At 35.1% G+C, this 13,134-nt stretch overlaps 1 protein-coding gene across 4 annotated transcripts in view; it reads right to left on the bottom strand.

The window, feature by feature from the left end:
- The window catches only part of ZFR (zinc finger RNA binding protein), a 69,662-nt gene that overhangs the window by 8,515 nt on the left and 48,013 nt on the right, over positions 1 to 13,134 (bottom strand). For 2 of the 4 annotated variants that reach the window (XM_081131234.1, XM_081131233.1), the window contains 2 exons: positions 8,565 to 8,662; positions 7,607 to 7,702 (listed from right to left, as the gene is read on the bottom strand). In XM_081131234.1, coding sequence (XP_080987360.1) covers positions 7,607 to 7,702; positions 8,565 to 8,662 — 194 coding nt within the window. The remainder of the gene's footprint in view (positions 1 to 7,606; positions 7,703 to 8,564; positions 8,663 to 13,134) is intronic. The other 2 variants (XR_013998372.1, XR_013998373.1) reach the window with 1 other exon arrangement.

Below are 13,134 nucleotides of genomic sequence, written 5' to 3' on the forward strand. Positions count from 1 at the left end.
CTGACCACCTAATACCTTACCAGAGAAAAGCAAAGTAATAGAATTCACTCTCCTAAATAATTTCTGTGGAAGTGAGGCAGGGAAGGGTAGAAGAACCCTAATTATCCACATCTAATTATCTGTAACAATAAATAGACATTTGCCAAACATGTAGATAAAAGAAAACATAAATAAGGTAGTATCTTCCAAAGGCCTAAGAGTTAGGGAAAAAGTGATATATCAAAGATGGCTGTGAACTCTCAAAACAAATCTCCCAAAATATCTTCAAATACCCCGACCCCCGGCTGATTCAGAGAAATGAAAAGTGTTTCTGAGATGGTGAATAGGCTCAGGAAAAAAATACAGCGGATTCTGCATAGGAAAAGGCTCCAGGAGTCTGTCCTGGGTTGGAAACCTGAAGCCTAAAGGTGTGCCAATGGAACCCAACTCATAGAGTACTACAGCACATTTGATCAGGGCACAGGAGAAAGCACAATCCATGTCTGCAACAAGGCTACATGCAGCCAAACCCTACTCCTTTCCACAAGCAATCCTCTAAGCAGATCTCATAAATGAAGATAAAGGAGAGGCATTTAAAAATGTGTGCACAGATTCAAAACAATTGTTTGGATGTTTCAACACAAAAAGCTGATATTGTAAAGGAACTGACAATGCTAAGCACTAATGAAATGAAGAAAAAAAAAGGAATTTGGGTGGAACAAGCATAAAAAATAGATGAAAAATCTATTCTTTATGAACTCTGAGTGATAATGATGTGCTAATGTAGGTTCATCATTTGTAACAAATGTACTGCTCCGCTGCGAACTTTTGAGCGGAAGGCTGTATGTGGCATCTCTTTGTACTGTGCTCAATTTTGCTATGAACCAAAAACTGATCTAAAAAATAATGTCAATTAAAAATATCCAATCTGGAGAATCTTAAGGGAATAAAGATATAATCTGCTAATGTTGTGAGTCATAAAAATCTTTTAAAAAAATGTTTTTATTGATTTCAGAGAGAGGAAGAGAGAGGGAGAAAGAGAAACATCAGTGATGAGAGAGAGAGAGAGTCATTAATCGGCTGACTCCTGTACACCCCCTCCTGGGAATCCAGCCTGCAACCCAGGGGTATTCCCTGACCGGGAATCGAATTGTGATCTCCTGGCTCATAGGTCGACAATCAACCACTGAGTCACACCAGCTGGGTGAGTTATAAAAATCTCGGTGAGTACAAAAAGCGAATAAAATTAAGAGCTCAAAGTTGATATGAAAAGACTGCAGAGCTGATACAGAAAATTGAAATGAAAAATAACATTATTATAGAATAAATGAATTATAAATAGCACAGAAGATTAGGACATAGCTGAAAATCAAGTTACTGCCAAAGAAATAATCACACCCTGACCAGCTTGGCTCGGCAGTTAAGCACTGACCTATGATCCAGGAGATCGAAGTTCGATTCCTGGTCAGGGCACATCCCTGGGCTGAAGGCTCCATCCCCAGCTGGGGGCATGCAGGAGGCAGCCGATCAATGACTCTCTATCATTGATGTTTCTCTCTCTCTCCCTTCTTCTCTGTGAAATCAAGAAAGACATATTAAAAAAAAATTAGAAAGGCAACAGTTGTCTAAATAATCAGAAGAAAAGAGATTTATAAAAAAAGAAAAGGAAAAGGTAAGAATTATGGCAAAGGAGAGAAAAAAACAAAAATATGAACAAAAATCATAGCAGACAAATGTTAACAAAAAGAAAGCTAGTTTCAATATTAATAAATGAGTAATTCTTATTAACTCATGTCAGAAAGTGTTCAATAAGGGGCCCTTTAGAAAGGCAAGATGTTCAAATTCGCGACACAGCTATCCTAAGTGTCCAAAAAAAAAATCAGTGCAACAAAACAATAAAGCAGAGGGTGTAGGAAACACAACAGAAACAGAAACACAACAGAAGTAGCAGATTTTAATTCACTTTAGTCAGTTCATGAACAGATGAAATAGACCAAAAAATACGTAAGAATATAGAAGATACAAAATGACTGATGAAGTTGAGCTAAAAGGTATATATTTACACACTATAACTTGTTGAGAACACATCTTCTAAGTGCCCATTTATAAAAACTGTACATATTATTAGACCACTAAGAAAACATTTAAATTTAAGAAACTGAAAACAGCAAAATATATTTACTAGATTACATTACTATACAAACTAGAAGTTATCTACAAAAGGAAAAGCCACTCTCCTTCAATCACATAGAATTAAAAAATTCCCTCAAAACCACTCTTGGCTTAAAGACAATATTAAATCACATTTTAGATAGCATAAAAAATAAAGAGAAAAATACTACATATATAGCCAAAAATATGTTTGACTTCACAGTTTTAAAATCTCTATATAATTAAAGTGTGAGTGAATGAAACAAGCATCCGACTCAAGAAGTCTGTAAAAGAACAACAAACAATAAACTCAAGGTAAACAGTAATCAGAATTTAATGAGTTATTAAAGAAGAAAATGATAGATCTGGCAGATAAATCCAAAGAGCTGATTTTTTGGGAAGAAAAAAATAAAATAAACCACTACCTAAAAAAATATAAAAATACAATACTAGGAATAATTTTTAAATGTCAAAAGACTGACATTTTGCTGTGTTTTCAACTACTGAAAGAAATACTGGTGTACTTTATGTCACGTGTATATGATTTCCAAGATCAGCAAGGAGCTTGGCTCGTCCCTCCCGACTCTCCCCCATCATTGCCCTGCCATGGCCTATGCCCCACGGCTCCTTTCACCTGCGCACCCTCTCGCCCTCTCTTTTCCACTGAGTTCTTGCAGCTCTACACCCTCAAAGGAGAGAGTGCTCTATAAAGTTGATTGCTGTCTTTGGTAAAGAGGAAAAATAAGGTGTAGAGCAGAGCAGGGCCACATGCACATATTGGACTTCCAGACTCCACAAGTGGCCCAGAAGGAGAGGCTTGAGAGACCATCCTCACAAGTATTGAAGCTTGGATTTACTACAACAGAAGAAGCTTCAAAAGCTCCTGGTATGAGGAAACTGAAGTTGAAGGAAGCACAAAACAGAATGATGATATCCGATGCTTGTATTTTTACAAATTTTTAACATTTGAAGTTGTAATGCTTATTTTTTATATTTAAAATCTATTAAGAATTTAGTGAATTCTGATCACAAATAAATACTGAAATACCCATTTGTCATTGCTTCTATATGGCAACTGCTATTACTTGCTAGTCTAATCAAATAAAGAAAAATTAAAACCAGAAAAAGTAATCATAAATATGTTGCAAGGTATTTTAAAAACCCTGTTAGCAAATCTCTACTACATAAAAATCTGAGTTATCTGGTTGAAGAATTGGTTGATTTTTCTAGAAAAATATAAGTTACCAAAATTAACCTCAGGAGAGAGAAAAATGGATTAATTAGTCACAAAAGAAGACATTTAAAAAACGCTATCCCTAAAAAGGATTGGGAATGGATGTCACGTGAATTTTATAAACTGTAAAGGAACAGATGGTTTTGATGCCACTAAAACAGTTTCCAAAAAACATTTTTTTTTAATTTTTTTAAAGAGAGAGAGGGAGAGAGAGGACAGGAGAGAGAAACATCAATTTGTTGTTTCATGTATTTATGTATATTGGCTGTTTGTTGTATGTGCCCTGACTGGAGGTTGAACCCACCACCTTGATGCACTGGGACAACACTCTTAAGCAACTGAGCTAGCTGGCTAGGACTCAAATTGTTTTTATAGTTAGTTCATTATTGATTCAAAATCTGAACAAGAGGACAAAAATAAAACTACAAAAAATTATTTTATGTCACTGAAAAATTTCCAAGTAGACTATCAGCAAACAGAACTTAACATGTACTATATGAGACTCAACTCTGGAATGCAAATGTAACTAAATATGAGAATACCTATTTGTATAATATATAATACTAACAGATTAAAGGAGAAAAAAAACTATACATTTATGTCAATAAACCTTGAAAACTTATCTGATCAAGTTTAATTTCCATTTCTGATTCAAAATTATTTAGCAAACTAGTTCTAACACGACAAAGTAAGTATCTCAAGGCCATGCATCATGCCTAATACACTCAACATGCTACAAGCATTTTCAATACAATTAGGAACATAACATGCATAGGAAAGTATTATTTCTTTTATTCCATATTTGTTGTAGAATATCGATTAAGTTAGAAAAAGAAGGAAAGATATAGGGAGAAAGGCTAAGTATCACTTTTAGATATGATTCTAATAAACATTTTTTTTATTTGTGATTTCAGAGAGAGAGAAAGGGAGGGAGGAAAGGAGGAACACCTATTTGTTGTTCCACTTATTTATGCATTCATTGGTTGTTTCTTGTATGTGCCCTGACCAGGGATCGAACCTGCAACCTTGGCATATTGGGATGATGCTCTAACCAAGTGAGCTGCTTGGCCAGGGTGTAGATATGATTCTAAGAATAGAAAATCTAAGGGAATCACATGAAAGAAATGATTACAAATAAAGGAATACAGCCAAGTGGTGGGTTACAAAATTAATATCCAAAGCGAATAGCTTTTATATATATAAACAATAACCAGAAAATGCAATGTAAGAAAAAACTCTGAGATAAAATACTTAAGTACAAAAAAACAAAAACAACCTGCACAGATCTTATTTAAATCTAAATAGGTACATAAACTTAATTTAAATAAGTAGAACATCCCATATTTTTTGTTAAGAAGAGTTAATGTTATAAAAGTGATGATATTTCCCAAATTAATCTATTAATTCAATGCAGTCCTACTTAGAAAGCATCAATAGAACTTTGGAGAAAATGAACAAAATGGCAGTCAAGTTCATTTGGAAAAAAAAACATATGAGAGCCAAAAAATTCCTCTGTGCAAAATGGTGTTTATAATGGGAGTTAGAGAATGGAGAGGGAGGAAACGTCATGAAGAGGACAATTAAAACTTTGAAACACACTATGAAGCTCCAATAATTAAGAGTTTAGTACGAGAGAAGAAAGCAAACTGAGGAATAAAAGACTGCAGAAACAGGCCCACAAAAGTGAAACTGTGATTGATGACATGGTTTCTCAACCTCAGTGCTATTGATGACCAGTTTTGACAACCAAAAATGTCTCCAGACATTGCCAAATGTCCCCTAGAGGGCAAAACTGCCCCTGGTTGAGAACCACTGGTTTATGATAATGATAGTATTTCAAACTGGGGATTGGGAACACAGATAATCATTATTTAAAAAATTGTTAAATGACATTGAAATAGTTGGCAATTGGTCTGGCATTTGTAATTTTAAAATTGATTTTTAATTTTACAAGCAATAGATGTATATCTTATCCTTGTAAAAACCAAACATTAGAGTCCTCTATTTTAATCACCCCTTCCTCTCACTCCTCAGAGACAACCACTAGTAAGTTGGAATACATCTTTCTAGGAGCTTTTAGCTGGAGGTGTGTGGGGGTGTGTGTGTGTGTGTGCGCGCGTACTCACAGAAAATATAATCTGATTGGGGGGGGAAGCTCTAGAAGAAAGCATGTGTGAACTGATTTATAACCTAAAATACAAGAGGATTTTGTAAGCAGAATACAAAACCCAGAAGTCATAAAAGATTAGTTAGAATCTGTAAAAATTTAAAAACTTTTGCCCTAGCCAGTTTTGCTCAGTGGTTAGTGTCAGCCCACGGACTGAAGGGTCCTGGGTTTGATTCTGGCCAAGGGCACGTACCTCGAATGTAGGATTGATCCCTAGCCCCAGTTGGGGTGTGTACTGGAAGCAACCAATCGATGTCTCTCTCTCACATTAATGTTTCTCTCCCCACCCCCCACCTCCCACTCTATCTGAAAAGCAATGGAAAAGATGTCCTCGGGTGAGGATTAAAAATAAATAATAAAATATAAAAACTTTTATGTAGCTCGGCCGGGCGTGGCTCAGCAGTTGAGCATTGACCTAGGATCCAGGAGATCGGAGTTTGATTCCCGGTCAGGGCACATGCCCGTGTTACGGGCTAGGCAGCCGATCAATGACTCTCTCATCATTGATGTTCCCCCCCTTTTCTCCCCCCATCTTTTCCGCTCTCTGAAATCAATAAAAATATACTTAAAAAAAAAAACTTTTATGTAGCAAAAATTCCATAAAGTTGAAAAGCAAATAAAAAAAAAAGCAACTTTCAATACAAGAGTCAATTTCTTACAGAAATATAAATTTAAAAAAGTAACAAAGGAAATGGCAGTTAAAGAGAAAAATTACAAATGCCAGCAATCACTCGAAGAAACATTAAGTTAAATGAGACACTACTTTTGACTTATTATATTGTTACTAAGTGATAACATCCCACAGTTAATGGGGGTATGAAGGAAATAATCATCTGAACAGTTTTTGGAAGTTCTAATTAATCCAACTTTCTGGGGAACCATTAGCACATATTCTTTGACATTGGAATTTCAGCCCCAGTAATTTATCACGTATATAATACTCACAAAAGTTTGACCACAGTATGAACATTTAATAGCAGAACACTACACACAACCCATATCCATCAAATAGATGCCAGTTAAATAAAATATGGCACATCATGCAGAGGGAATGCCACGTACGCAATGTGGAGAATGGGGCAGACCTGACACGCCCTTCTCAAAGAGCCCCAGGATTCGCTTTGTTAGGGCGGATGCAAATAATGTAAATAGCATGACCCCTCCAGAGAGAGAGAAAGGATGAAAGAGAGAGAGGGAGAGACAGAGGAAGGGAGGAAGGCAGGGAGGGAGGGAAAGACTGACTTTAGGTAACCCTGGCTAGTCAACTCTCACTAACCCAACCCAACTGTGGAATCAAAGGGTTCAACTATATTTTCCAATGAACCCCTCTGTCTGAATTTGTTCTATTCAGGAACCAAAAAGGTTCAAATATCAAAGGTTCATATATAAAAATAAAAACCTATATGCATGCCCTTTACCCCTGGAAGAAATCACAACAAACTGTTAAGATATAATCTGCCTTTAATCACTTCCTATTTTGTGCCTTTCTGCATTATTTGAATGTTCTACCATTACATATATTATTTCTGAATAATGTTTATTTCTAAATTTTTCAAATTCCTAACCTTGCCTGGCTGGCATGGCTCAGCAGTTGAGCACTGACCTAGGATCCAGGAGATCGCAGTTCAATTCCTGGTCAGGGCACATGCCCCGTTTTCGGGCTCGATCCCCAGCAGGGATCATACATGAGGCAGCCAATCAATGACTCTGTCTCATCACTGATATTTCTCTCTCTCCCTCTCTATTCCTCTCTCTGAAATTAACCCTGCAAAGGGAGATTAATAGCTCATTTTTAGTCTTTTGTACTGCTATATAGTAAAAGCCAATTAATAACTGCTGTCACTGTGAGACCAACAAAAAAAGGAAAGGAAAAGACAAAATAAAACCCCATCAAGTGTAGTTCTTTAAATACTAAATTCTCAAAAAATTAAAAACCCTAACTCCCCCAGGATTTCTCACTAGAAGAGGAAACTGTATTTAGGAAATGAAAATAAAGTATAAGATGAAATTATAAGAACTGCAAAAGTATTTCCTAAATGTTCATTTTTGACACCATATAGTTACACACTACTTACCCAGCTTGGAAAATCAGACCAAGTTGGAACTCGCTGACAAAGGTCCCGGAGAATACGTATGATAATCACACAGGATTGCAGACCATTAGCTCTAGCCTTGAGAGCAACACAAAAACCAATTGAATTAATCTTAGAAATACTACAAATATCCCTTGATGAAAAAAAGTTAAAATACCACTGTTCAATGGAAGCTCAGATAAAAATAAAACAAAAATAATCACACTTGACATTGGATTCAATGAGCTGCCATTTACAGCAATATTTTATGCCAGGGTTAGTATTTAAAAGCTGGTATTTTAGGTCAAAGTAAACAGATTATACAAGAATAATATTTCTTGATACCCTGTGAACCTTGACCTGTAATCATTTAAATCAATAAACTTAAAAAAAATCTGCCTACATTAGAAATAAAAGAAAAAGTAAAGAGCTAAAAAGTTTGTCTAGGGACTGAAAGGTTAAGGAAATCTGTTTGGTTTCCCTTCTGTGCCTTTGCATGACTGCAAAGTCACTAAACCAAACAGCTGCTTCCTCACCTTTCACTCCCTACACTTATTAACTTAGAGAAGGGGGGGGGGGGAATCTTAAAACTATACACAAAGCTTTAAACACATATTCCATTATTTAAAGCAAAGTTAATCTGCAGCCTTATGGAATATAATATATATACACAAACATGTGATGTTCCTAAACAAGTCAACTTTAAATATAGCTATAAAAATAAAAATAAAATAACCCAAACTACAAAACACCCCCAAAACCTAAGTTCATTGTCAAATTAATAGTAACTGCAATATGCAGATCTTCAAAACCAGCTTTCTATGTTAACATATTTTCTGAAATTTAATTTAAAATAGTGTTGCTTGGGCAATCTTTTGAAATGTTTAAACACAGTTAAACATGTTGTACTGAACTACTCTCTCATAAGGCTACAATAAAAAAGTAAAATGATGTTCCGAACCTGGAACCACTTAGCGTGGCGTAGAGCAGCCAGAGCGTCAAGGCATTTTTGCCTGTCCAAGACGTCCGGTGGGTCTTTCACCATACCCGAGGTTACATCTAAAATGGATTGAATTGGCAAAATGCAGTGAGGAATGGGTGTTTGACCAGGTGAGCAAGACACTTCCTTAAAGTAGCATCAGTGTCACACGAGCCATTTGAGAGTTGATCAACACTTTAACGTACCCAGGGAATTATTTTCAACAAATTTACATATTCCAACACGACGGTCAAAAGGAGACTTAAACTCTTAATTCAGAAATATGATAATTTCTGAGAATATAAACCCTACCCACCAAAATAAAATAAAAAGGAAGGATTACTGGACACAGCGCACCAGCACAAAGATGACAAGACAAGAGGGACCACAAAAATCCACCTTAATAAATGAGAATGTACAATACACTACTGAGTTTGTTCAGTATTTTAAATGGCCATAGGTTATTTTGGAGCTAATATAGCAAAAAATTAATGATAAATATGGAATGACAACACAGTAATAACCATAGAAAAAAATAAAGAGGCAAAAATGGGCATTTCTAAGAGTTTAATACTTTCTCTTCCACAAGGGGATTAATTGTAAGGAAATATGAGAAATGCCTTTTAAAACTCAAAGTTCCCATAAAGTGTTCCAAATAACTAGAGATAAACAATGGGTAACAGAAAATGGCAAAAGGAACTAGCATGGTTAAAGAGTAAGCACAGAAATAGAAGAGATGGAGTAAGCAGAACACTTTGATGATAAATATAAGGTCTAAGGTTATAATTGATTTTAATCAGATTATTATATTAAAACATAAATGAGCTACATAAAACTTGAGAAGGAAATCTGAACCTAAACCAGGACAAGTAGTTAACTTTATATTCACGAAAGTAGCTGGAAGGCCAGCTTTATATTCACCTAAACATATATATGTAAAATGTGTTTAAATATAACAGTTTGCTAATCAAACTATTCACAAATAAATAGCAATTAAGTCCATCAAATTCACAACTCTTGGTGATTTTAACCGTATAAATATTTTCTAAATTACAGGGAAATTATATACCGGCAAGTAATCTATTCAATTTAAGTCTTCTGGCAAAAGAACACCAAAATTATGGGACAGTTAGGATATAATGTAATAAATCATTCAGGGTGCCAAATGGATGAGGGAAAAAGAATATGTGATAAAAGAAAAAGTTAAAGATGATTTTATTTTAAGAGTACTACTGCAACTCTGGGCAAGTTACTTGACTGCATATTTTATATGACCATTCAGAACTCTTAAGAGATCCTTGTCCATATTTTGAATAGATAACATACAAAATTCTATGCTCGGTCTGGACTATATGCTCATACTGTTGTTAGTTCCTACTCCTCAATAATCAGATGGCACAGATTTTTCAGAAGACAGTTTAGAAGGGAGACTTACAGATAATAAAAGAACACTATATGGTTTTGTGAGAATGAACACTAAGAGGAATCTGGGTTCTCAAAAGGAAATATCGCTTGGCCAGGCGTGGCTCAGCGGTTGAGCATCGACCTAGGATCCAGGAGGTAGTGGTTCGATTCCCAGTCAGGGCACATGCCCGGGTTGTGGGCTTGATCCCCAGTGGGAGCCTGCAGGAGGCAGCCGATCAATGACTCATCAGTGATTTTTCTATGTTTCTCCCTCTCCCTTCCTCTCTCTGAAATCAAGATATTTTTTTTTTTTTAAAAAGAGGAAAATATCAAGACAAAAATATTATTTTTTAAAAGTAATAATCTCAAAACCTGCAAGAACAACTACCGAATCCAGAAATATATTGAACGTAAGAAATGGGCTATTCTGAGATAAGAAACACAGGAAAGCACAGCTAACTGTGGAAGAAAAAAGGAAGGAAAAAAGAAAGAACAACAAAAAAACCCGCACTCCTCAAAGCAGGGTTACAGAACATGCGGAAAGACCCTCTTTTCATGTCCCTAATTATTTACATTATTTGCTAAAGCTAGAACGCAAATAGGTGACAATGTGCAATCTCTTTCTAAAAATGTTTCTGAAATTTCTAATGTTAATTCAGAATGTTATTTCCTCCAATATGTAAGAAAAATTTCCTTTTTGCATATAAGCATTCATAACTTTGAAAATGTTAATGATATAATTTCAAAGATGCCAAGACACCTATTGCAATTTAAAAACAAATTAAGAGCTAGAAAATTTCTCTCAGATTGAGAGTGTGGATTTTTGCACCCATTTTATATTTCAAGCAGATTAACCCCTTAGATATACTGTACTAAAATCATACTTGTTGCCTAATACCCAGTTAAAACAAAACAAAAAAGTCAGTAAATTTATTTAAAAAAGGAAAATTCTTAACCTATAAGAATGTATTTTATAAAATTTAAGGGGTTAATCACCAGTTAGAAAACATGCTGTGTCCACACTATTTTATGATTAAAAGTTAATGGGAATATATTAACATGGTTATGTAAAATATATAATCCACCCAACCATTTAAAAACTAGTGTGAACACTGCTCAAATCTAGAAGACACAAAGACAAAACAAGACAGCCACACAAAGGACAATAAATGCCAGGCTCTGCATCCAAAATCTCTTCTTAATCAAATGGCAGGTGTGACACTGAGCTTTTGAAAACCTTGGTCAAAAATCCTTCCGATGTCTTGGCAGCAACCCCTGACAGGAATCAATCCCCTCTGCTAGAAGGCTTTGGACCGGGCCTGATAAGCTACAGGTGGGAAAAAACACACACAATACTTGACTTGCTGCAGAAAACACTATGTAGCAAGGGTTAGAGCATTTTGAACATTTCAAGCTTCAAGTCAATTAAACGTTTACTTAATATTTAACTGTCAAACACAGTACCATAAAATAGCTCTATCATGCGTTTAACAGTTATTTGGGCAGTTTAATAATTTCCTTTAAATAATTTTTGGCATTAAATAGGACCATATGCATTAACGAGGTTACCACACTATGCGCAAGTCTCATGATTTACAATCGCTCTTCCGGCAAAGCCTTCCTTACCCCCTGTACTAACTCCCCAAAGCAAGCTATAGGCTTTAAATGATTTTAAGACACAGAGCATTGGGAGCTGCAGTGAGACAATACATACCGTTATTCTGCAGCAAGAAAGAAGCAATCTTCATAATGAAGCTAAAGACATGGTTTACTGCAGTTATCTGCAGCAAGGAACACTATCAATGTTTCTACATTTTGCACATCCAACTTTTCAGCTCAGTGTCTTGAAGGATAATCTTTCAACTTTGGACTGATCATTTCTCTCAACATAATATTTATGAAATTCAGAACAATAATTCTAAATCAAGTCTGGGTCAGACAAAAATATAATTTTGTTTCCTTTAAAAGGGATAGGTTATTAAACACTCTACTACAAATATGATACCATTGACTTTAGACTTTTGCAACATAAAGTGACTTGATACAGCACAAATTAAACAGGCTAAATATAATTGGACAAAATATGCTCTGAAATAAAGTTAAAAGGTTATACAAGAATAATTTCATCCTAAATATAGCAACTTTTACTTATATTATGTTAGAAGATTTTTTCCTCCCCCAATCCCAAGAGTCATATGCTGCATATGAATTGACCAGATTGACTCAGGAACTGCTTTTCCAGTAATATCCATGGCCAGGCCTTGAGTGAAAATTCATGTTCATATAAAAGATTCTTTACATAAAATTCATTTATTTTTAAGATGCAAAGCTTATAGAACACACAAGTCCTGATATGGTGTATACACAAAGTATGCAAAATTAGACAAGTCTCCCAATGATGTTTGAAATAAAATGTTCTTTTTCTGGGTTGTAGAAAGCCCAGTGCCTTAAAAAAAATTGCTTTGCTGTAAGAAAACAAATTTAAATTGACAGTAATTGAGAGCCTACTGATGCTATTTTAGACAAATTTCAATATTCAATATATAGTATTTTTTTTCTCCTGTATGTATCACAAAGAAATACTAGTGTAGACTATAACTCCATAATCAACAAGTTAGGATGTACAAAAACAACATGAAAGGAAACAAAGTAAATTTTATCTGACCCATAAAACAACAGAACCAACATATGGCAGACACTGACCATGCTTTTTGGCTTAAGCTTTTGAAGCTTTGAAAATGTTACAGAACAGTCCCTAAAGCAACATTGCTGGCACCAGCAGGATTTCATATTCTATAATTGTAAAGTAAATCCTGAATTGTACTATAACTCACTAACTACAGCTACACCATTTATTTTTCAGTACCTCTAGTATAATAGTGGGGTCAAATGCCCAAATCTACGTGCAACAGGATACTCTGCATTTACAAAAGCGCTCCAAACCAAAGAACAACCTCAGAGAACTAGAAATATTTTTACCACAGGACAAGCCAAATCCATGATCACACATATAACAATGTCTCTAAAAATATAACTTATGAGTGTTTAACCAATTTTACTTCTGAAACTCTTGTCTTTTTTTCTAAGACAAGGCAAGAACAAGAACTTCTTAAAAGAAGTTAAATTTGTGGCCCCTTAGAAGCAACAT

The sequence above is a fragment of the Miniopterus schreibersii genome (assembly GCF_964146895.1).
Source record: "Miniopterus schreibersii genome assembly, chromosome: 3".
Taxonomy (NCBI): Eukaryota; Metazoa; Chordata; class Mammalia; order Chiroptera; family Miniopteridae; genus Miniopterus; species Miniopterus schreibersii.